Below are 25,916 nucleotides of genomic sequence, written 5' to 3'. Positions count from 1 at the left end.
AAACAAAATAAAACAAAAATAATGGAGAGAGAGAACTAGTATGCTATTCGGGACAAAATATATGCATTGTCTGGGGGGTACGCTCTCATTTTGTGCTAATTTTCATACATTTTTCCCAGAAAACCAGAAGAGTGATGACTGGCTTACGATACTCCTCATGCATGCTTGGCTCCCTCCATAAGGAGAAATAGCACCCCAACCAAGGCCTCTCAGCCAGCCAAGCAAATTTCCTTTGCTCAGCTCTGTTAAAGGGTAGTTATTCAGAAAGAGTTGGGTTCCAAACTTTTGGGGAAATTTCAGAAGGAACGATTCACTCCCTAATAATTTTTCTTCATCTGGAATGTCATGAAATTTGCTATCTTTAAACTACATGTTCATAATAAGAACATAAAATGTTGTACATTTTACACATTTAATAAAGTAAAATAGGTTATGCAAATCTGCAAAAATAAATTACAATGATAAAACAGTATAAAATGACCTGAGAGTACAGTCATAAAAATATAACAAGGGCTTCAGTGCACCAATTGGCATGGCCAGCACTTGAATGCTGAGGTGAACTATGGGGACTAGGCCCGTGTATTGAAGCCTTATTTTTCAAAGGCAATATAAGTCTTTCGTCTCAGGAATGCCCCATCCAATTTTCCCAAAACAGATATTTTAATAAGCAGGATCAACCCTACGACACAAGATGCCTGGTTTAAATAGAGTTGATCCTGCTAAAATATACTCTTTAAAGTGGATCTGTCGGCATAAGGACAGATCCGCTATACTTTTAGACCAAATTGCATAAATAATGGCCTAATAACCTGTTACCACTCCTGACTTGTTTCTTCTGTTTAAAGAGAACTTTTCATGAGTCCAGACTTTATAAACTAAGTATCAGGGTATGTAGGGCACACACACGCCTCTGTTATCCCTCCTAGAAAACTAGAAATGAATTAACAGGGTGTTCCCATTTGCCTCATCAAAGGGAGGTGTCCCTACACATGGTAACATGTAGTCGTCAATGTATTCATAGATCTCACGGAGTAACAGAACTCTAGAATGCACACTTCCTGTAGGAATACAGTAGATGGTCCAGAATTGTTTGTTTATGAGGAAATCAGCAGAGTTCATAGATCCTCTTTAAAATAGCAGCAAAGATAGAGAACAGAGAACTCATGACAATATGAGTCCCTTGTATTCATAAGGTGAGCGCTGCCAACCTACCACGATCTACATGGATTGTTCTGAGGGCATTAGAACTTTGGTGGTGAGCAATTTATATAGTTGCTGTTAACCAAATAGCACAATATTGTCCAGCACTCATTGTCCAGCACTCATCCGATTGTTCCGGTGTTTCAGGGTTGTAGAAGGTTGGCGACGCAATAATGTGTCCCCCATGTCTTCTTCTTGTGGCTCATCATACACTGTGGAGATGTAATGCCTTGGTTTCTTCTGTTTTGGACAGAAAGTTGACAGTTTTTCCCCGTGATACCTATTAAAACAGTAACCAAGAATTACAAGCTAAAAATCAGCAATCCGTTCTCTATGAAATATTTGATTAAAGTGCATTAGGGAGTAGAGAAAGTAAAGGGGAGGGGGTTAATAGACATATCAATTATTAGTTGACTAAACTAGACACTTACCCAAAGCCATATTTGCATTTTGGATGCTGTCCTTCATTCTCCAATGCCTCTGGCATTCCTGCTCCACTTGAACCAAGTCCTTCTCCATCAGTCCAGCCTTGACGCTCCATTAACTTTCGCCCAACTCCCTGAAAATAGAACGTAAGTAAGCCAATTTATATCTGCTGTTCACCAATCAAACAGTGCTGGAGTAAGGATTTATAGGTGTCTCAGGACCACGTTCACCTGCATAAACCATTTCTTAGTGCCCCACTGCATCCCAAATATAAAAATAAAATGGAGCAGCTTCGGACTTAGGCTGCTTTTACATCAGAACTTATTTACGTTCTTCTGCTTTGTTATAGGAGCGGAAGAACGAAAATAACGGAAGTGCTGGGTCCAGCACATAACTGACAGGAACAAAACCTAACAGATCCCATTGACCATAATGGAATCAGTTCGGTTTTTGTTCTGAACATTTTTTTTTTTTTGCAGAGAAAAAAAGTCCTGCTTGGAGAACTTTTATCTCTGCCATGTTTGTGACGGAAACACCGAACGGAGCTTCCAATGTAGAAGTGAAAGGACCCTTAGGGCTCTTTCACACGAGCGGATCCCGTGCGGGTAATCTGCTGCGTTAAAGAGAGCCAAGCCCCGTTCTGGACAGCGGAGACACAGAGCAGTAACATGATTGATAATGCTCTTTGCCTCTCTGTGACCTTTTTACTACAAAATCACAGTGAGATAAAAGTTGTCACAGTGATTTTGTAGTAAAAAGATCACAGAGAAGCAAAGAGCATTATCAATCATGTTAATGCTCTGTGTCACTGCTGTCTGGATGGGGCTTGACTCTCTTTTATGCAGCGAATTCCACACACTGGATCCGCTCGTGTGAAAGAGCCCTATGGGCCGATCATACATGCAGTTTTTAGAGTGGATAATTCCAGCATTATTCATCACAAGGGGAAGCTAATTCTCACCTTTGTATACCGTTCAAAGCCACCCAGATCAAGTCTCTGCCCAGCTGTGTCCAGTCCTTCTCGCCTTCTTGTCTCAGCTCGCATCTTCACAAAATCTTTGGCATCCTTATCTCCAGTACCAGGCTCATAATACTCACTCATGTCCACATCCCAATCATCAGCCGTCTGTTCATCAAAATCTGGAAAGATGAACAAAAAGAAAATCGAAGGGGGTTAACAAGGACAAGTCTGATAAATCTGCCCCAATTTGCTGAAGGCCAAACTGTAACACCAACATTTGCTGCTCTTTTTTTGGTTGGCAATGGAAGGTCTGTGTGGAATCATTTTAATAGTATATGTAGACCGGATTTAGGAGGCCACGAGGTACATACATATATAAAGAAAATGTACATAGTTCAGGGAACACGACTTACCCCCCTCCTGCTCCTGCCATAGCTGGGCATCTGTGTAGAACACCAGTCCTGAGCCACCCTTCTCCCATTTTAGCTCAATTTCTTCCTCATACAGCCGTTCTTTTGACCGCTCTTGTGAAGTGACATCTTCATGTAAGGCTTCATGTCGCTCCCATTCTTCGCAAGTGTCGTTATCCTTCAAAAGACAAAAACAAAAAGGAGTAAGTATCGTCCTGATAGCCTATCCATGTACCACATTTCCCTGCAGGGACTGCTGTATGGGAAATTTTTGGCTGAACTAAAAAAAAAAAAAAAAAAAAAATATATATATATATATATATATATATATATATATATATATAATTTTATCTAGTTCTCATATATGAACCTTAAAGGGAATCTGTCACCTCCCTATCCAACTGTTTGCATAGACACATACCTCCGCGTTGTTTGTCTTTTGTTGATTTGAGCCTCCGTCCCCAAGTTATGATACTTTTCCTAATATGCACATTAGGCCAATGGCACAATGAGGGTGTCACCACTGCTCTGTTGCAACCAAGCTCCTCTCCTTGCTGTGGCCAGCCAATCCTATCCTGCTTTGATGGACAGGGCCAGGCAGTAGGAAAGTAGCCAGGGAAGGGCTGGCCACAGAAAGGAGCAGAGCTTGGGTGAAACAAGAGCAATGGTGATACCCTCATTGCACCAAAGGACTAATTTGCATATTAAGAAAAAGTAGGACTCTGGAATGGAGCCTCGGATTCATTCATTCCATTCACCCAACCGTATTTTCTGTCCCCATCCGCATATGTTGCAGACCCATTCATCCATATGTCATCCGTTCTGCGGCCCCACACATTCGTTTTGCAGACAAGAATAGGCATTTATAACATACAGCAGAAGTTGCGGGACTGAATGCAGCCGGTATCAGTGTTTTGCAGACCGCAAAACAGATACAGTTGTGTGAATGGGGCCTAACAAAAGAAAAACTGTTTTAATCCGATGAACCACAGCTTTGTGTCTGAGCAAACAGTCTGACAGGGAGGTCGCTGGTGACAGGTTCCCCTTAAAAGAGTTTGACCTCTGGGACCTTCACAATCAGCACAATGAAGGGGCAGCTACTAAACAATACCTGTAAAAACAATAAAGTGATCAGCTGCACCTATAGACAGGAGAATTATTAAAAAGAAAAACATGAATTTATCCCAAAATGAGTAAAATATGATAATTATAAAATATGATTTTTAAACTGCAAAGCCAAGCCCTGTCTCTAGCATGGCACCTAAAGATCAAAAGATACATATGAGTGTCTATCTCTTATAAAAAAAAAAAAAATGAATATGCCACATGCGGGACCTTCCCCAGCCATCCAGGACTTACATCTTCAGAGTGGGACTTCTCCTCAGTGTCATTCTCTTCTTTAGGAAGATCCGATTCAGACACATTTGATCCAAGTCTGCCTCCTTCACTGATCTCATGTCCATTAGCAGTGTAGACACCCTCCTCTTTTTCGGAGGTCTCTGTTCCAGTATAAACATAAGGAACACTGCTGTAACGCCGCCCTGAACGACGAAACTTCAGACCCAGTCGAGTTATGAGCTTAGGTGGCAAGCGGCACGATCGAATTAGCTGCAAGAATACACCCACGGGGGTACCAACATTTCCTTGTGGCATGAGCGCAGGAGGTTTAAGCTCTGGCATTCTGAGCAGCTCTGCCGATGTTACATGCTTCTCTGCGTCCACAGAACATCGGGGTCCCAACAATTCACGTCGAGTCTTGTAGGGGAAGTCCTGGGGGTCTGAAGAAGAAAGACAAGACAATTAAAGGGGTGGTCCAACACAGCAGCCCAAAGGAGGAGGCTAAACTCACCTGCTAACGGTCTTTCCGATCCGGCGTTGTGGGTCTGGTCCCTGTCAGACCAGAAGTAATGATGTCACATCTGTTGTTTACATGACCACTCCGCCAATCACTGGCCTCTGATCACGTGCCATTCAAGCACTATTGGCTGCAACATCATTCCTTGTTTTTAAAGAAGACCTGTCACTTCTACTGCCATGTCTTTTGTAGTAACCACTTGCATTCTCCTTGTAATAATTCTAGAGCATCTATTCTTGACTCTATCTTGTGCCATTCCTCTGTTATTTCTACCAGAATGCAGTAAAGGTACAGATGGGTGTTACCAGTTGGGAGTGTGTCCCTGCACAGTCTGACACCAGCAGCACTGATTGGAAAGAGTCAGACACATCTGCTAATGGTAAAACCCAACAGTACCTTTACTGCAGACTGCCTGACATGCCTGTTTTAATAGCTTCATGCATTCCCCATGTAATAACAATTCTGGAGCATCTATTCATATGTCTCTATGATGTGCCATTCCTGTATTATTTCTACTAGAAGTTATGAATGAAATGCTAGCAGTCTGTAGTGAGAGTACAGAGGGGTGTTACCAGTTGGCGGTGTGTTCCTGCACAGACTCACTCTGTCCAATCAGTGCTGCCATTTTCAGACTGTGCAGACTGCTGCTAGCAATTCATTCATAACTTCTAGTAGAAATAATACAGGAATGGCACATCATAGTAATAATAATATATGTTCCAGAATCGGTATTACATGGGGAATGCATAAAGCTATTAAAACAGGCATGTCAGGAGCTGTGACAGGTCCTCTTTAAGACCTGCCTACTCCCCTATAAATTTTACAAAGAGTAATGTAAGGTGTTGTCCATGTTAAAAAATAAAATAAAAATACAATTAGTGAAAACAGGCAGGAATAATGTTAAAATTAAAAAACCTCACCGATTTAAAGGGACACTGACAGGCCTTCTGAGCATAATTAGATCTTTATATGCCCCCCCTAGGTCTTCTAATAAGTTTCCAATTCATATAAGTATTATCCCTGTGCGCATTGTAAAACGTTAAAAATAATCTTTATAATCCCCTGTGCTTTCTGCCCAAGGGGCGTTCTTTGTGCCGCATTTGTGCCCAGCCGCGTCCCAACTGCCGGATCCTTAGACACGCCCATCTCATTAGTATTCACTTTGCTGGGCGGTATTTTCCTGTCCCCGACATTCGGAGATCCTGCGCATGCGCCCGGCACCCTTGCTCGCCGGGATCACATTGCGCCAAGTAAATACTAATGAGATGGGCATGTCTAAGGATCCGGCAGTTGGGACGCGGCTGGGCACAAAGAACGCCCCTTGGGCAGAAAGGACAGGGGATTATAAAGATTATTTTTAACGTTTTACAATGCGCACAGGGATAATACTTATATGAATTGGAAACTTATTATAAGACCTAGGGGGGCATATAAAGAGCTAATTATGCTCAGAAGGCCTGTCAGTGTCCCTTTAAATCGAGCACTGCCTTTCCGATCCTCCCAGCTGGGCTTTATTTACGGCTGCTGCCTTTCACTGATCTCAGGGTTCTCATGCTGTACACCACTGAGGCTAGAGATTGGCTGCAGCCATCTTGTGTGGTACCTGGGCACGTCATCCCTGCAGCCAAGAAGGTAATTTCATGAGAAACGGAGCGGCAGTGCTGAAGCAGCAGAGGGGATGGGACTGGCAAGTATAAGTCCTTTTATTATTTTAACATCACCACCATTTTAACTCGGACAACCCTGATTGAAGTCGGGAAGGAATTTGTTTTCCAGAAAATTGGTTTTGGCCTCATGATGGTTTTTAGCCTTCCTCTGGAGGAACATGTCTTCTGGAGGATTACGTGTCTCTTTTAACACATTCATTTCAAGCTGCAGTTTTCTAAATTAGACAAGACACAAACTCCCACGATGCTGAGTTTAGTGATCTGCAGCCATCTTGTGCCTGGGAGAGCGGCTTCACTAAATTTACAAAAGACAGCAACTTGAAAGAATGATGAATAAGTAGGGGGCATATACCGTGGGGGACTCTGACAATGTAGAATCTCTAGGGGGATTTCTGGCACCCCCAATTTCTGACCTGATCCTGCCGACGTGCTGTTGTGGATTCGTACCTTTGAGCACACGCACCTTCTGGGGCGGATCTCACCCTATGCATTGCAACAGGCGAAATCTGCTGTAACTTTTTGTAAAAGACTATATGTTAGAATGTGTGAATTTGTGTTTTCAAGTTCAGTGTACAAGGTTCGGGTTATCTAAGAATTCCGTTATGGATTCCGCTACCACGGACCATAAGTTATGTGGTAGCAGAATTAAATCCATGACTGAATTCTCAGATAACCCGAACCTTGTACGCTGAACTTGAAAAGCTGTATGTATTTGATAAGCATGCCTCAATAAACTAATGCCCTAGAAATGACATCTTGTATGGTCATTGTCCGTGGTGAATTACATCACAGGAATACAACCATGCATGCTGTTCCATCTGTTTGCACTGGCTCCTTGTGAATCAATGTCTTTGAAAGCACAGATAGAAAAATAAAATGACGTCATCTCACAACCCAATGACGTCAGTGCAGTGTACATACCCTCGTCTGGAGTATCCCGCACTCTGTGGATAAGGCACCTCCCGGGTACTTGATTCCCTGCTGGGTCCAGCCATGGCATCCCATGATACATCCTCATGAAGCTCTCTGCCCTCTCCGGCCTGACTGTAACCGGACAGCAGCAGGTCGTACATTTCTCAGCCGCCGGTGCCCTCCGCTCCGGTCGGTGGCGATAGTGAAAACACACGAAGCCATCGCTTTCTGTAAACTGACTGAAATAATGTCGCATATGAGAGGAGCGGAACATGGGGGGTATTCCACTGACTACAAAAAGTACCGGAGAACAGGCTTCCTCCATTTTCCCGTTCAGAGTCATGTGACTATCCGCCATCTTGGTGGTGGTAGAAAATTGTCGCCATGTTGGTTGGGGAAGACTAGCAAGTTTAACCATTTTAATGAAATGCGATCACGTTATAACCCACCATCTCACTGACTAGCCTTCTAAACCGTAGAGAAGGCGCGAGTGACACAGTAAGTCATCCTTCCAAGCGCCTCTAAATACAAAGACTGCGCCCATAGAACTTTCCAGAGCTGCCTTCTCATTGGGCAGCACAGTTCCCAGCTAACCAATCCTGTCTAGCCTAAAACCATAGAGCGCTACCTAGAACTCTTCTAGACCCTGGTACAGAGCGTCGTCAGCTTCAGTTTGCGTCGCTATAGCAATGAGGTCAGGTCTGCGTTGATTGGTTGGGCACTGGGGGACTGAGACGAAGCTTTCAGGTTACACGGAAACCGTGCAGCGTGTGCTGAGCTGAGCAGTATGGCGGCGGCAGCGGATGATGAGCGGTTTGACGGGATGTTGCTGGCGATGGCTCAGCAGCATGAGGGGGGCGTCCAGGAGGTGAGCGGCTTCATTCATCCCGACAGGGAGGCATCTCATTCATTGCCGCCTGGTGCACCGTCAGGAAGGCATAAGGTGTGCGGCATCTCTGCCGAGGTCGGCCCCACACCAGACATCCTTCCCAGTCATCTACAGTCCTCGGGGTATGGTAATGCCACACGTCAGGATTCTGGATGCAGCTTTAGAGACCAAAATCAGGAGTGGATCATAAAAGGAAAGTATGGGATTCCGCTACCATGGACTATAAGTGGGGCATACTAAAAGCAATGACAGAATACAATGCCCATAGATTTTGACAGGGGAAGAGAATGAACAGAGACTATAATGAAGCCAAACGGAATGCCCATAGAGTATAATGGGAAGAAGGATGGGCCATGGAGAAGAGAGCCATATGACACATCAAATACATCTTTAGCAGGCATACTCTCCAAGCAGGGCCGGTGAAACCATATAGGCGAACTTTGCGTTAGCCTATGGCGCTGGCCTGCTGGGGGCGCCCCCTGATGGGCTCCCTCTGACTGGGGCTGCAGCCCTGGGTGAGCGGCTCTTGAGCCGCCCCCAGCGCCGTTACAGGGGGGGGCCAGGAGGTGGAGGTCCTTCTTAAATATGGCAGAGCAGGCATCTGCTTACCCTGATGGCAGGTGCCTGCTCTGCCAGTAAATTACCAGAGAAGGCAGGCGGCAAGGGAGGCTGTTATAGCAGCTCCCCACTCCTCCCTCGCGCCATCTGTGATGCAGGAATATGACGTCATTCCGGCCCCGGGATACTAAACGGCACGCTGGAGGACTGAGGAGCTGCACCACACTGGACCCCAGGGAGGTGAGTTGACTGACTGAGTTTCTGCCTGTGTATTTATGTCAGTGAGTGTATGTCTGTCTTTCTGTCAGTAAATGTATGTGTGTCTGTCATTGAGTGTCTGTCAGTGAGTGTCTGTGTGTGTCTGTCAGTGAGTGCGTGTCATGAGGGGGCGGCAAAATAGATCTTTGCCTAGGGTGGCTAAAATCCTTGCACCGGCCCTGCTCCAAGCACAGTAGCATTGATCTAAATTGAGATTAGATGGGATTATCATTATTTTCTATGGAATGACAAGTGTGAATGACACAATGGAATACCCATAGACTATAATGGGAGGTAAAATATGAGTTTATTTGTAGGTTAATCTGTTTTATTTAGCGATATTATGCCCATAGACTATAATGGGAAGTAAAACGTGACTTGGTATCTGAACCATTGAACATATCAAGTAAATCTTTAGCAGACATACTCAAATTCAGTGGGATTATTTAAAATTGAGATTAAGTGGGATTATCATTGGTTTCTATGAAATGACAAGAGGAATGACACAATGGAATGCCCATAGACTATAATGGGAAGTAAACTATAAGCTCATTTCCAGGTAAATCTGTGTTATGTAGGAAGTTAACCTTTACCGCAAGTGTTCCCTGGTTAGAGTAGCACATTGTAAATTTAAAACGATCTGGGATTAAAGATGTTTTCTATGGAATAACATGTGAATGACAGAATGGAATGCCCATATAGTATAATGGGAAGTAAAACTTGATTTGGAGTGTGAACCATTCAACATATCAAATAAATCTTTAGCAGACATAATCTCCAAGTTCAGTGGGAAATAATAAAGTGGAGATAAAGGGGATTCAAAGGGTATAATGGGAAGTGGAATAACCATAGAGAATAATGGAAATTGAATTTTTGAACTAAAGACACAACCGCTTTCCTCCCCCTCGCCAAATATAGGCCCAGGACTAGGAATGGGATCATTTTTTAGGGCGGAGGATACATGGGGCAACTACGGGTCCATGTACACTACGGAATTTCCATGCAGAGAAATTTAGTTTGGAAATTTTAAATGCGTCCCGCCCAACTGATTTAGCCGGCGCTTGGGCAGCGCAGTCATTGCCGTTCCCTATAGCTGGCAGTGCGTTCCGCTCAATATTCCACTGAAAGAATGAACATGTTTATACTTTTGACAGAGATTTCAGTGGAAAGCTTCACCGCTGAAATTCTGTAGTGTGCAGTGGAATCCCACTGATTGCAATAGGACTCTGCTGCATCATAATTTCCAAGTGTAATTCCTGAGCAGAATTTTACTCGTAAGGCTAGTTTCACACTAGCGTTCGTCGGTCCGCTCGTGAGCTCCGTTTGAAGGAGCTCACGAGCGGACCCGAACGCCTCCGTCCAGCCCTGATGCAGTCTGAATGGAGCGGATCCGCTCAGACTGCATCAGTCTGGCGGCGTTCAGCCTCCGCTCCGCACGGCCAGGCGGACAGCTGAATGCTGCTTGCAGCGTTCAGCTGTCCGCCTGGCCGTGCGGAGGCGAGCGGATCCGTTCAGACTTACAATGTAAGTCAATGGGAACGGATCCGCTTGAAGATGACACCATATGGCTCAATCTTCAAGCGGATCCGTCCCCCATTGACTTTACATTGAAAGTCTGAACGGATCCGCTCAGGCATCTTGCGCACTTAGAAAATTTTCTAAGTTATTAATGCAGACGGATCCGTACTGAACGGAGCCTCCGTCTGCATTAATATGATCGGATCCGTTCAGAACGGATCCGATCGAACGCTAGTGTGAAAGTAGCCTAAAATGTAGGGGGAACTGAAGAAACTCCTATAGCATGTTGGTATTATGACTAAGTTTATAGAAAATGTGTAAATATTTTTCTTATTTAAAGGGGTTATCCAGGATTAGAAAAACTACAGTTTTCTTCCAAAAACGGCACCACACCTGTCCTCAGGTTGTGTGTGGTATTGCAGCTCTATCAAAAATAGGAGGGAGGCAAAAGCAAAGAAGGAATGGGAAGTGGGCAGGGGTCAAAATAAAGTGTACAAATAAACATCGACATTTCTGACCCAGCAGGAAAACATGAGACTCCGAGACACAAAAGAACGCAGTGGTGAACAATGGCAGCGCCATAGGGGAGTGTATGAAGTAGAAAAGTACATTGTCAGAGAAAAGGGTAAATAAACCAAGAACAATGTTACAACAAATTGATCAATCTAAAAACATAGGGGGAGATTTATCAAAATCTGTACAGAGGAACCGCACATTTCTCGCAGCCTCAAATACACTGCGTATGCGCTCAGTGTGACCCTACCCTAAGGGTGTATTCAAATGTACTGTATCCTGCACATATTTGATGCTGTAGACTTGACGTTGTGTTCAGTCAGTCATTCTATAGAAAACAGTTAATCCAAGGTAATTGTCATTTTACAATATGCTACTCTATTTCCTATATAAGGCCTAATGCACACGACCGTTTTTTTTTTTGAAGGTCCGCAAAAACGGGGTCCGTAGGTCCGTGATCCGTGACCGTTTTTTCGTCCGTGGGTCTTCCTTGATTTTTGGAGGATCCACGGACATGAAAAATGAAAAAAAAATCAAGTTTGCCATTGAAATGATAGGAAAAAACGGACACGGATCACGGACGCGGATGACAATCTTGTGTGCATCCGTGATTTTTCACGGACCCATTGACTTGAATGGGTCCGTGAACCGTTGGCCGTGAAAAAAATAGGACAGGTCCTATTTTTTTTTTCACGGCCAGGAAACACGGATCACGGATGTGGCTGCCAAACGGTGCATTTTCCGATTTTTCCACGGACCCATTGAAAGTCAATGGGTCAGCGAAAAAAAAACGGAAAACGGCACAACGGCCACGGATGCACACAACGGTCGTGTGCATGAGGCCTAACACAGATTTACCTGAAAATGAGCTTAGTTTACTTCCCATTATAGTCTATGGGCATTCCATTGACACCAATGATTATCCCACTTAATCTCAATTTTAATAATCACACTGAATTTGAAGAGTATGTCTGCTAAAGATTTACTTGATATGTTAAATGGTTCAAATCAAATTTTACTACCCATTATAGTCTATGGGCTTTCCATTGTGTCTTTCACCCTAGTCATTCTGCAGAAAACAGTGATAATTCCACTTAATCTGAACATTAAATAATCCCACTGAATTTGGAGAGTATGTCTGCTAATTATTATGTGGAATGGCTTTGTCTCTAATTCAAATATTACATTTCCATTATTCTCTATGGGCATTCCTTTTAGTATGCCCCCTATAAGTTATGTGGTAGCGGAATCCATAACTGAATTCTCAGATAACTCGAATCACGTACGCCGAACTTGAAATCACAAGTTTGCTCAACACTAGTTAACACAGGTCCCAGTAAAATGAATGCCCCTGTTGGCGCTCCCAGTTATTTCCAACAGTCCCATAGCGGCGAATGGACAGTTGGCCATTCCTGCGCATTGCTGTCTCCATTCAAAGCTATAGGACTAAGGAAAACAGCTGAGGGTGTTTACTCAACAATTTTTTGGAACTCCCATGAACGGAGCGATGAATAGAGAGTGGACGTGCATGTAAGGTGTGCTCTACCATCACCACGGGCAGCCTGTTTTGGAGATAGGAGTGGGACCTGCTACTATCTGACATTTGTGGCATATTCTAGTGATATGCCATCAACTCCTAGATGGGCCAACCCCTTTAAGGGTACTTTCACACTTGTGGCAGAGGATTCCGGCAGGCAGTTCCGGAACTGCCTGCTGGATCTGTCAGAACGTATGCTAACTGATCGCATTTGTCAGACGGATGAGGATCCTGATCCGTCTGACAAATGCATTGAAATGCCAGATCCGTCTCTCTGGTGTCATCCGGAAAAATGGATCCAGCATTTTATTTGAATTTTTTTTTCACTTTTTTTGTGGTCTGAGCATGCGCAGACCGCAATGCTGGATCCGTTTTTCTGGAACATTCGGCATTAACGCATTTCAATGGGAAAAAATGCCAGATCCGGTATTCCGGCAAGTGTTCCGGAATTTCGGATGGAGCTAAAACTGCAGCATGCTGCGGTATTATCTCCTTCCTGAAAAGTCAAAAAGACTGAACTGAAGACGTCCTGATGGATCCTGATTAGGCTACTTTCACACTAGCGTTCGCGTCTCCGCTTGTGAATTCCGTTTGAAGGCTCTCGCAAGCGGCCCCGAACGGATCCGTACTGCCCTAATGCATTCTGAGTGGATGCGGATCCGCTCAGAATGCATCAGTCTGGCAGCGTTTGGCCTCTGCTCAGCAGGCGGACACCTGAACGCTGCAGAGGCAAACGGATCCGTCCAGACTTACAATGTAAGTCAATGGGGACGGATCCGTTTGAAGTTGACAGTAGTTGAAGTATGGCTCAATTTTCAAACGTGAGCTACTTTGACACTTAGAATTTTTACAAAAATATAATGCAGACGGATCCGTTCTGAACGGATCCCATCGTCTGCATTATATGAGCGGATCTGTCTGTGCAGACCCCAGACGGATCCGCTCTGAACGCAAGTGTGAAAGTAGCCTTACTCTCCATTCAGAATGCATCAGGATGAAACTGATAGTTCTTTTCCGGTAATGAGCCCCTAGGATGGAACTCAGTGCTGGAAAAGAAGAACACTAGTGTGAAAGTACCCTAAATGCAGTTTTAGCAGTAACCTTACAGCTCACTGTGAAACTGAAACTTAAAGGGTTTTTCCCATATCGTACAATGGGGGCATATTGCTAGGATATGTCCCCATTGTCTGATAGGTGCGGATCTGGGACCCTCACCAATCTCGTAAATGCAGCATGCAAAGAGGAGGGCACACTGCACTTGCTCAGCCGCCTCATTTTATTTCTATGGGGCTACAAAAAATACCAGAGCGCTGGCTCGGCTATTTTCATTGGCCTCATAGAAGTGAATGGAAGCAGTGGCTGCGCAAGCGCAGTGCGCTCCCACTCATTTCTGTGGGGATTCCAAAAATAGCCAAGCGAGCCAATAAGAACGCTTGGTGGTGGCTGGACCCGGCACGCTTCATTTTCAGCTGGGTTTATTGGATAGGTGGGACCAGCACCTATTAGACAATGGGTGCATATCTTATTGATATGCCCCCATTGTCTGAGATGGGAATACCCCTTTAACCCTTGTACAAGGTGAAGCAGCAGTTGCGGTGTGGGGGCCAGGAGCGCTGCAGTGAGCGGGGTAAGTATATTCCCTCTTAAGGGCCCGACACATGAAGGAGAGGGGGGGGGGCTGTTTATGGTATTGGATAGCCCCTTGTTCCCATAGGAGATAAGCTATTGTGAAAGTCTTCTGGCTGTGGCCTGTTCCTCTCTCCTATCAGGAGCAAACACACTTAGCTGAGCATGCATTTTAGGGCTCATGCACACAGCCGGTCTATGCATTGGGGCCCGCAGTATCCGGTCCCCAATGCTTGGGCAACATCCGTGTGGCTGCTGCAGATGGATCCAGACCCATTCAGCTTGAATGGGTATGTGATCCGTCTGCACCGCAAAAAAATAGAACATGTTCTATTTTTTTTGTGGTGCGGAGGCCCGGAAACAAACCCCACGGAAGCACTCCGTAGTGCTTATATGGGGTTCCGTGCCTCCGTTCCGCAACCAGACCTTCTGGATTGTGGACCCATTCAAGTGAATGGGTCCACATCCATTATACGGTACAAAAATGGCCGGGGCCCGTATATTGCGTTCACACGGTCGTCTGCTTGAGCCCTACAGATAGGTCATCAGTATCATTGGTGAAGGCCCCACTCCCAGCATCCCTGCCCATCATCTGTTTTGAACGGACCATGATGATTGCCCAAGTGCTGATGGAAAAAGCAACAGTTGATGAGCAGGGGGTCCGGGAGTGTGACGACTCCTCCAATCAGATATTGAGCATAGCTGATCAGTATTTAATTTCCCGAAAACACCTTAAAGGGGTTCTCCGGGAATAAAAGGGAACCTGTTATCAATGTTATGCTGACCTCACTGAGGGCAGCATAAAATAGTGACAGAAATTCTGATTTCAGTGGTGTGCCACTCATGAGCTAAAAAGTAAGTGGTTGCTGAGAACCAGCATCATAATCATTGCAGCCCAGGCCTTGAAAAGAGTCAAATCTACCAGAGAAGAGTCATGGTTATTCATAATCTCCTGCTCGCTCACCCACCTGCTGATGATTAGCAGTTCTCTCCTAGAGAGAAAGGGAGAAAACTAGGTAGAAGAATTTGGTAGAAAACTAGGAATTCATGAATAACCATTACTCTTTTTTTGCAAGGATTTTGATGTTTGTTCTTGGCAACCACTTACTTTTAACTTATAAAATGACCGACCGCTGAAATCGACTCGCCTGTCTCTACTTTATTCTACCGTTAGTATGGGCAGCATAAAGTTGATGACAGGTTCCCTTTAAGATGATGAAAATGCTTAAGTTTTACTTTATTATAAATATATTCTCAAATACCTTTCATTAGTTATATTGGCTGATTTTGTCTGGGGAGCAATCATTAGGAGAAATAAAATGGCCGTCATCATATTAGTACACACAAAACCTGTCCTGACTTCACACAACTTGAGCTAAAGGCCTCTTTCACACGGGCGTCATTTTTTTTGTCATGCGTTGCACTCACGTGAGAAAAATCGCGCATGTTTGGTACCCAAACCCGAACTTCTTCATAGAAGTTCGGGCTTGGCATTGATGTTCTGAAGATTGTATTATTTTCCCTTATAACATGGTTATAAGGGAAAATAATAGCATTCTGAATACAGAATGCATAGTAAAATAGTGCTGGAGGGGTTAAAAAAATAAAAAATAATTTAACTCACCTTAGTCCACTTGATCACGAAGCCCGGCATCTCCTTGTGTCTCCTCTGCGCTGAGCGGCTGAACAGGACCTGGGGTGAGCTGCTCCATTAAATACAGGTTAAGGACCTTCGATGACGTCACTCTGGTCATCACATGGTACGTCACATGATCTTTTACCATGGTGATTCACCATGGTAAAAGACCATGTGATGACCGGAGTGACGTCATCGAAGGTCCTTAACCGATATTTAATGGAGCAGCTCACCGCAGAGGAGACACAAGGAGATGCCGGGCTTCGTGATCAAGTGGACTAAGGTGAGTTAAATTTTTTTTTTTTTTTAACCCCTCTAGCGCTGGTTTACTATGCATTCTGTATTCAGAATGCTATTATTTTCCCTTATAACCATGTTATAAGGGAAAATAATAATGATCAGGTCTCCATCCCGATCGTCTCCTAGCAACCGTGCGTGCAAATCGCACGGCATCCATACTTGCTTGCGGATGCCATCCGATTTTCACACACCCCATTCATTTCTATGGGGCCTGCGTCACGTCGAAATCGGACAATATAGAGCATGCTGCGATTTCAACTGAACGCACAAGTGATGCGTTAAAAACAACGCTCATGTGCACAGCCCCATAGAAATGAATGGGTCAGGATTTAGTGCGGGTGCCATACGTTCGCCGCACGGATCGCACCCGCACGGAAAACTCGCCCGTGTGAAAGGGGCCAAAGAGCTGCCTCTAGGGCTGCAGCTAACGATTATTTGAATAATCGATTAGTTGCCGATTAATTTCTTCGATTAATCGATTAATCGGGGAAAAACGACAAAATTACAAAACAGAGGTTTATATGATCTTACTTGAAAAATTATGTTCAAAGGCCATATTAAAACAAATTGTGGGCGACACTATTATGGGGGATCTGTGGGCGACACTATTATGGGGGATCTGTGGGCGACACTATTATGGGGGATCTGTGGACGGCGTAGTTATGGAGAATCTGTGGGCGACACTATTATGGGGGATCTGTGGACGGCGTAGTTATGGAGAGGGGGATCTGTGGACGGCGTAGTTATGGAGAGGGGGATCTGTGGACGGCGTAGTTATGGAGAGGGGGATCTGTGGACGGCGCAGTTATGGAGAGGGGGATCTGTGGGTGGCGCAGTTATGGAGAGGGGGATCTGTGGGTGGCGCAGTTATGGAGAGGGGGATCTGTGGACGGCGTAGTTATGGAGAGGGGGATATGTGCACTGTTATGGGCATAACAGTGCACAGATCCCCCTTCCCATAGCAGTGCCATACACAGACCCCCCCTCCTCCCCATAGCAGTGCTATACACAGACCCCCCTCCCCATAGCAGTGCCATAGACAGATCCTCCCCCCTCCCCATAGCAGTGCTATACACAGACCCCCCTTCCCATAGCAGTGCCATAGACAGATCCCCCCTTCCCCCTACCCCCTAACAGCCCCGGCCCCGATGCTTGCATCTTTATTTTACCTTTTTACAATGACGCTCCCGCTCCTGTAACAGCCAGGCAGAGCGGACGGCGGCGTAACGTCACTCAATCACGTGACGCGCCCGCTCCGCCCACTTCATGAATGAAGGAGGCGGAGCAGGCGTGTCACGTGAGTGAGTGACGTTACGCCGCCGTCCGCTCTGCCTGGCTGTTACAGGAGCGGGAGCGTCATTGTAAAAAGGTAAAATAAAGATGCAGCGCCCGCCCGAATAGCAACGAATCGGCGATTATTCGATAACTGGATTCGTCGACAACGAATCCAGTTATCGAATATAATCGATTACATCGATTAATCGTTGCAGCCCTAGCTGCCTCATCCTCCTCTCTGCTTGTCAAGGATTATAGTCCTGAATACAGCTGATCTTCAGCTGAATCTCTGTAGGAATGGAGTTCATGAGGAGATGAGGACAATGGGCAGCAGCACTTGTATGCAGTCTCCATTACTACAGCCCCAATTTGCGTTTCTTCATGGAATCCATTCCTACAGAGATTCAACTGAGGATCTTATCACCTACTGTATATTCAGGATCATAATACCCGACAAGTAGGAGGGGAGGATAAGGCAGTTCTTTAGCTCAGTGTTGTGAAGTAACTTGTCCTCCTGTGTGATTTAGGACAGGCTTTGTGTCCACTAATAGGACAGCAGCCATTTTATTTCTCCTAATTGCTCCCCAGACAAAAATGCACCATTCTAACTAATGAAAGGTATTTGTGAATATCTTTATAATAAATTAATATTTAGGTATTTTCATTTTCTTAATTCCCAAAGAACCTCTTTAACAGCTACAGGACCGCCGTACGCAGGATTGCAGGACCCTCTTCTGGGTGGACGCATATACGCGTCCTCCCGCGATAGCCGAGATTTCCTGTGAACGCTCGCACTCACAGGAACGGAAGGTAAGCGAGTGGATCTCCAGCTTGCCAGCGGCGATCGTTCGCTGGCAGGCTGGAGATGTGATTTTTTTTTTTTAACCCCTAACAGGTATATTAGACGCTGTTTTGATAACAGCGTCTAATATACCTGCTACCTGGTCCTCTGGTGGTCCCTTTTGTTTGGATCGACCACCAGAGGACACAGGTAGCTGTGCAAAGTAGCACCAAACACAACTACACCCCCCCCCCTGTCACTTATTAACCCCTTATGAACCACTGATCACCCCATACAGACTCCCTGATCACCCCCCTGTCATTGATCACCCCCCTGTAAGGCTCCATTCAGACGTCCGTATGATTTTTACGGATACATGGATCGGATCCACAAAACACATACGGACGTCTGAATGGAGCCTTACAGGTGGGTGATCAATGACAAGGGGGTGATCACGCATATAGACTTCCTGATCACCCCCCTGTCATTGATCACCCCCCTGTAAGGCTCCATTCAGATGTCCGTATGATTTTTACGGATACATGGATCGGATCCGCAAAACACATACGGACGTCTGAATGGAGCCTTACAGGTGGGTGATCAATGACAAGGGGGTGATCACCCATATAGACTTCCTGATCACCCCCCTGTCATTGATCACCCCCCTGTGAGGCTCCATTCAGACGTCCGTGTGATTTTTACGGATCGCATCCGCAAAACGCATACGGACGTCTGAATGGAGCCTTACAGGGGGGTGATCACGCATATAGACTTCCTGATCACCCCCCTGTAAGGCTCCATTCAGACGTCCGTATGATTTTTAAGGATCCACGGATACATGGATCGGATCCGCAAAACACATACGGACGTCTGAATGGAGCCTTACAGGGGGGTGATCAATGACAGGGGGGTGATCACGCATATAGACTTCCTGATCACTTCCCTGTCATTGATCACCCCCCTGTCAGGCTCCATTCAGACGTCCGTATGTGTTTTACGGATACATGGATCGGATCCGCAAAACACATATGGACGTCTGAATGGAGCCTTACAGGGGGGTGATCAATGACAGGGGTGTGATTAGGGAGTCTATATGGGTGATCACCCCCCTGTCATTGATCACCCCCTGTAAGGCTCCATTCAGACATTTTTTTTTGGCCCAAGTTAGCAGAATTTTTTTATTTTATTTTTTTCTTACAAAGTCTCATATTCCACTAAATTGGGTCCCAAAAAAAAATCTCACATGAACTCACCATACCCCTCACGGAATCCAAATGCGTAAAATTTTTTAGACATTTATATTCCAGACTTCTTCTCACGCTTTAGGGCCCCTAAAATGCCAGGGCAGTATAAATACCCCACATGTGACCCCATTTCGGAAAGAAGACACCCCAAGGTATTCCGTGAGGGGCATATTGAGTCCATGAAAGATTGAAATTTTTGTCCCAAGTTAGCGGAAAGTGAGACTTTGTGAGAAAAAAAACAAAACAAAAAAATATCAATTCTATGAACTCGCCATGCCCCTCATTGAATACCTTGGGGTGTCTTCTTTCCAAAGTGGGGTCACATGTGGGGTATTTATACTGCCCTGGCTTTTTAGGGGCCCTGAAGCGTGAGAAGAAGTCTGGGATCCAAATGTCTAAAAATGCCCTCCTAAAAGGAATTTGGGCCGCTTTGCGCATCTAGTCTGCAAAAAAAGTGTCACACATGTGGTATCGCCGTACTCAGGAGAAGGTGGGGAATGTGTTTTGGGGTGTCATTTTACATATACCCATGCTGGGTGAGAGAAATATCTTGGCAAAAGACAACTTTTCCCATTTTTTTTATACAAAGTTGGCATTTGACCAAGATATTTATCTCACCCAGCATGGGTATATGTAAAATGACACCCCAAAACACATTCCCCAACTTCTCCCGAGTACGGCGATACCAGATGTGTGACACTTTTTTGCAGCCTAGGTGGGCAAAGGGGCACACATTCCAAAGTGCACCTTTCGGATTTCACCGGTCATTTTTTACAGATTTTGATTGCAAACTTCTTCTCACACATATGGGCCCCTAGAATGCCAGGGCAGTATAACTACCCCACAAGTGACCCCATTTTGGAAAGAAGACACCCCAAGGTATTTTGTGATGGCCATAGTGAGTTCATGGAAGTTTTTATTTTTTGTCACAAGTTAGTGGAATATGAGACTTTGTAAGGGGAAAAAAAAAAATCATCATTTTCCGCTAACTTGTGACAAAAAATAAAAAGTTCTATGAACTCACTATGCCCATCAGTGAATACCTCAGGGTGTCTACTTTCCGAAATGGGGTCATTTGTGGGGGTTTTCTACTGTCTGGACATTGTAGAACCTCAGGAAACATGACAGGTGCTCAGAAAGTCAGCTGCTTCAAAAAGCGGAAATTCACATTTTTGTACCATAGTTTGTAAATGCTATAACTTGTACCCAAACATTTTTTTTTTATCATCAAAGACACGTAGAACAATAAATTTAGCGAAAAATTTATATATGGATTTCGTTGTTTTTTTTTGCAAAATTTTACAACTGAAAGTGAAAAATGTCATTTTTTTTTTTTTGCAATCAAAATCGTTAAATTTTGATTAATAGCAAAAAAAAAGTAAAAATGTCAGCAGCAATGAAATACCACCAAATGAAAGCTCTATTAGTGAGAAGAAAAGGAGGTAAAATTCATTTGGGTGGTAAGTTGCATGACCGAGCAATAAACGGTGAAAGTAGTGTAGTGCAGAAGTGTAAAAAGTGGCCTGGTCATTAAGGGGGTTTCAGCTAGCGGGGTTGAAGTGGTTAATGGAGTCGAGAAATGTCTGTTGGGTGACGGGTAACTAGAGTGTAATTGGAATTAAGCAGATTTACTTCTTTATCTTTTTTGCAGTTGGTAAATACCTTCTTCAGTTTTCTAAGAAGAAAAACGGACTTCTTCGTAGGTGGAGAATCTGGAGCAGCTGAAAAGGTAAGAAAGCTTTGTGTAGTGGGCACAAGCAGCTTTGTCATTCACACATAATCAGTGAAAAATGATCTGATGTCGTTGCAGCTAATAAATGAAGCTTTCAGCCACCACAACAAACTATCCTGTGCAGCCAGGGAACAGAGGGCAGCCGAGCAGCAGGAGCGGGATGCTTCAAAACGGGAACATGAGCAAGCGGCTAAACAGAAGGCAATGGAGCCGGGGGAGCCGCGAATCACAGAGCTCACCGAAGAAGAGGCGGACAAACTTCAGAAAGAGATTGACCAGGTAGTGTGAATAGGGGCTGCGGTGCATGACTGCAGACAGTGTCAGAAACATGGGAAATTATTCCTGTTCTGTTTGATTTCTAAATTTCTTATATCTGTTTTTCTGTTCTTCTAGAATAAAGCTCGAGAGAAAGAACAAGAGATAATGCAAGTTGAAAATGATAAGAAGAAGGTAAAATGGAGGACTATGTCCGACTTGTGAAAAGGGATAAATCGTCCAGTGAGAATATCAGGCCCCAGTCTGCTGTGATTTGGGAAGCTGATTCAATGTTACCGTTTCCTTGCAGCCACTGCACATGCGCCTGTACTGGTAACATTGATGGAGCAGTATACCCAAAGTCCTGAAACATCTCAGTATAGTGATTGTGACTCCTTAAGCAATCACTATTTTGGCCTTAAAGGGCTGTGCAAGAATGGAGGCTCCTGTAAAAGGAAGCTTATTTACATTTTCCTGTCCTGTGAAGCTCAATAGGGCTCCCACGCTGTAAACATCCAGTTTGTACACATGATTTTCTTAATGATAAATGGTCATATAACGCAAGGGTATCCAGTCACTGCCATGGCCATTAATTGACTGCAGGAGGCATCACAACGCATGTGTACAGCGAGGAAGCCCAGCAGAGCATCACTGACTAGGAAAAAGAGCGGGGAGCCAGCGCCAGGAAGCAGGTAAGTAATTCCCCCCCCCCCCAGTTTTTGCAGAGCCCCTTTAAATGGCATCTGTCAGCAGATTTGTACCTATAAGGCCTCATGCACACGACCATTGTTTTATTCCATGTCCGTTTTTCGTGAGTTTCTGAGGACCCATGCACCGTTTGTCATCCGCATCCGTGGTTCCAGTCCGTCAAAAAAATATAACCTGTCCTATTATTTTCGCGGACCCATTCAAGTCAATGGGACAGCTAAAAAACACGGAGGCACACAAGATTGTCATCCGTGTCCGTTTTTTTTTCCCCCTATCATTTGCATGGCAACCCTGCCAGATTATTTTTTTTTTTTCTTACTTTCCTTTTTCTGGTGATCCTCCAAAAATAACGGAAGGCACACGGAAGCAAAAACGGAACAACGGAACCCTATTTTGCGGAACGGAACACAACAACGGTCGTGTGCTTGAGGCCTAATACTGACCTGTTACATGTGCACTTGGCAGCTGAAGGCTTTTGTGCTGGTCCCATGTTCATATGTGCCCACATTGCTGAGGGCTTTGTATAACTGCAGCTAATCAGTGCAATGACTCCCCTTTTATACAACTGCACTATTTAGGGGACAATGTATTACAAGGTAATAATTCTGGAGCGTTTTTGGAACTACTGTGTGCCAAAACTGAAATCTAAGCCAGCAAGTGTAATGTGAACCTGTTTTCTGGAGCACTTATTGGTAAACGTGTCAGTCTGTGGGCCACCCACTTATTGTAAAAGAGACTGGACATTTTCGGATGTAGTAATACCAATAATTATACTTTCACACTGGCGTTTTGGCTTTCCATTTCTGAGATCCGTTAAGGGTTCTCACAATCGGTCCAAAACGGATCAGTTTTGCCCTTAATGCATTCTGAATGGAAAAGGATCCGCTCAGAATGCATCAGTTTGCCTCCGATCAGTCTCCATTCAAGCAGCGTTTTGGTGTCCGTCTGATGAAACTGAGCCAAACTGGTCCTGACACACAATGTAAGTCAATGCGGACGGATCCGTTTTCACTGGCACAATAGAAAACTGATCTGTCCTCTATTGACTTTCAATGGTGTTCATGACAGATCCATCTTAGCTATGTTAAAGATAATACAAACAATCCATTCTGAAAGGATGCAGATGGCTGCATTATCTGAACTGATCCGTCCATGAAGGATCCGCACAAAACGCGAGTGTGAAAGTAGCCTAAATGAGGAAAGGGGTTGATATGAATTTTTAATCGTGTGGGGCTGCTGTGACAACTGCTTAGAACTCCACGATTGCAGAACGATCTGACCCCTCACTCTTTTTAAACCGTTCAGATGCTGTGTTTACTGTTGGCTTAAATGGCCAGGATTGGAGTTCTTTCCAAACACACCCCTCTGCGACCATGTCAGTTCATCCCTGGGGTTGACAAAGAGCCGTCTACGTCAGCCCCAAAGAAATAAATGGAGCCTCGTACACAGCTTAGCGGGAAGCTTACCATGATAGGCCTGGGAAGCTTCAGCAGAGCACAGGCTGTCTTGGCAACTGATCTGAGCCCTGCGATTTCACTGCTGAGGCTCCGATCGGAAGGCCGAGGGAGCTGCATCCCTCTGTCTTACCTCACAGATGCCACTCTCATTGAGGAAAGTGGCATCTGAGGGGTTAGATTACAGGGTTCAGCGTGACTGCTGTTACCCGTCATTGCAGCCGGATGCCTGCTGTATTATACAGCCAGCACCCGCCGCTTATAGAGCAGACTCATCACAGCAATCCGCTCCATACAAGCCCTCAGCCCCTGTGACGTGGAGGGGTTATCCTGCCAGTTACATTTATAACCTTACGACTGGTCCAGCACCCCCGCCAATTAGCTATTTGAAGAGGAAGTTCGCTCCCTGCGAATGCTGCTTCCTGTTCATTACACTGCCCACTGTCTAGGAGGTTTCAGTGGTGCAGCTTAATAACAAGTATTATTTGAATGGAGTGAGTACTTGTAATTGCACTACGCTCAGTATAATGAGCAGGAAGCAGCACTTGCATGGAACACCACCCCCTCTTCAAATAGCTGATTGGCAGGGGTGCCCAGTGTATTGTTGACAGGCCATCAATATAAATGGCAGGACCGGCTCTTTAACTTCTCTGGATATGGAACTGACTGTTAAACTATGAGAAAAGTCTAAGCACGCAAATTCTTATGTCCTACAGCAGGCATGTCTGGAAGTACATTAGCTGAGCACCCTGTCATAAAGATCAGATAGAAGACAAACTTGCCCACACTGCATGCAGGGTATTCCACGTGTCTTTGTAGAGAAGTCCTGCATGTATTTTAATTGTAATATGAGATATGGGGTCGGAGAAAGGGGGAGATTGAGAGAGAGAATTGGGATTTCTTGTGTTTCCTGTTCAGAGCCCATTTATCTGAATCCCCTACAACATGTCTTGTTTTATTTGTGACCTGTGAAAGGGCTTCCTCCTCCCCATAGTTTGACAGTAAATACCGGAACTTCTGTTCTTGCCTGACTTACTCCCTATATCTTATTGTACAGGGTGGTGACGATGGGGACAATGAGGAGGAGGAGGAAGATGAAAAAGACAAAGGGAAGCTCAAGCCCAATTCAGGCAATGGAGCAGACCTTCCAAACTATCGTTGGACACAGACCCTTTCTGAGGTGGATGTAAGTATGAGGGTTTTGTATCAAATTTTTTTTTCTTTGCTAGGATATGCTATGAACTGCACTTCATCCCCCGACAGCAGCACGACTGGCCACACGGCTGTGCTGGGAACTGCAGCATGGCCCCATTAACTCCTGCTGCCCTATCTGTGAGTAGGGTAATATAGAGGGAAAGAAGCCGAGCTTTTTGATTATATAGGTTGATAGGATTTGGAGCAGGGTTTCTGAGTAAAAAGCAGAGCAAATCCTTACAGGGGACCTGATTACTGCTTTCTGTGAATAAACACTGATACATGGAGAAGTATGTGAGCAGGTTATCAGGACTCTTGCTGTCTCTCCTAGGAGTCCTGCTTTTTACTAGAAATCCTGCTCCCATTTATATAAACCTACATATCACAGAGCTTAGCTGTTCTCCACCTATCATATCAGAATCTTAGGGCAGAAGAAATCATTATTTGGGGTATTCTGATATTAATGATCACTGTTAAATCTGTTAATGATTTGACAGTGATCATTTTTCTAAATACATGTTTTTACCCAATTCCCACCCTTTTTTTTTTTTTTTTTTTGACAATAAGTCCCCCCTTACCTGATGTTGTCTTTGGTCTCCCCTGGTTACGGCCACCTCTCCTGTCGAATCTTGCCGGGCCGCGCTTGCGCAGAAGACTGAATATTTTCTCCCGGCCGGGCAATGTCCTGAACGCGCACGCCGCTGCGCATGCACCATGATGACTTCTTCCTGGCCAATATAGTACAGAGCCACGAACGCGCACGCCGGCTCTGTACTATACAGGCCAGGAATAAGTCACATGTGGCACATGGTGCATGTGCAGCAGCGTGCGCAGTTCAGGACATTGCCCGGCCGGGAGAAAATATTCAGTCTTCTGCGCAAGCACGGCCCGGCCGGGAGAAGAATCCAGGAAGTGAACGTCGCGCTCAAGGAAGGTAAGTATGAAAAGGGAAGATGAGAATACCCCTAAGCAGGTTTGCTTGAATTTCAATATGCTGTCAATTGATC

At 45.0% G+C, this 25,916-nt stretch overlaps 2 protein-coding genes across 2 annotated transcripts in view; one reads left to right on the top strand and one right to left on the bottom strand.

Moving 5' to 3' along the window:
• Positions 1 to 398: 398 nt before the first annotated feature.
• Positions 399 to 7,832, bottom strand: GPATCH3 (G-patch domain containing 3). The gene is made up of 6 exons (XM_044286170.1): positions 7,441 to 7,832; positions 4,357 to 4,775; positions 3,001 to 3,175; positions 2,588 to 2,766; positions 1,632 to 1,759; positions 399 to 1,480 (listed from the first exon to the last, which is right to left on the bottom strand). The coding sequence occupies exons 1-6, from the start codon at positions 7,787 to 7,789 to the stop codon at positions 1,309 to 1,311; spliced, it is 1,422 nt and encodes a 473-aa protein (XP_044142105.1). The 5' UTR covers positions 7,790 to 7,832; the 3' UTR covers positions 399 to 1,308.
• A 290-nt stretch (positions 7,833 to 8,122) lies between these two features.
• The window catches only part of NUDC (nuclear distribution C, dynein complex regulator), a 35,528-nt gene continuing 17,734 nt past the window's right edge, over positions 8,123 to 25,916 (top strand). Inside the window, exons 1-5 of the mRNA XM_044285279.1 lie at positions 8,123 to 8,299; positions 21,218 to 21,295; positions 21,377 to 21,577; positions 21,692 to 21,748; positions 24,773 to 24,901. Coding sequence (XP_044141214.1) covers positions 8,219 to 8,299; positions 21,218 to 21,295; positions 21,377 to 21,577; positions 21,692 to 21,748; positions 24,773 to 24,901 — 546 coding nt within the window. The 5' untranslated portion in view covers positions 8,123 to 8,218. The remainder of the gene's footprint in view (positions 8,300 to 21,217; positions 21,296 to 21,376; positions 21,578 to 21,691; positions 21,749 to 24,772; positions 24,902 to 25,916) is intronic.

Source organism: Bufo gargarizans, chromosome 3 (genome assembly GCF_014858855.1).
Source record: "Bufo gargarizans isolate SCDJY-AF-19 chromosome 3, ASM1485885v1, whole genome shotgun sequence".
NCBI lineage: Eukaryota > Metazoa > Chordata > Amphibia > Anura > Bufonidae > Bufo > Bufo gargarizans.
This window is presented reverse-complemented; position numbering and strand designations above follow the sequence as displayed.

Bases quoted from the DNA above. Each gene is read 5' to 3' on its own strand.
- GPATCH3 (XM_044286170.1), bottom strand. From the start codon at position 7,789: ATGGCGGATAGTCACATGACTCTGAACGGGAAAATGGAGGAAGCCTGT. The intron at 4,776-7,440 runs GTATGTACACTG...TTTCTTCTTCAG, and splicing joins GCGGGATACTCCAGACGAGG to ACCCCCAGGACTTCCCCTAC. The intron at 1,481-1,631 runs GTAAGTGTCTAG...CTGTTTTAATAG, and splicing joins AAATGCAAATATGGCTTTGG to GTATCACGGGGAAAAACTGT.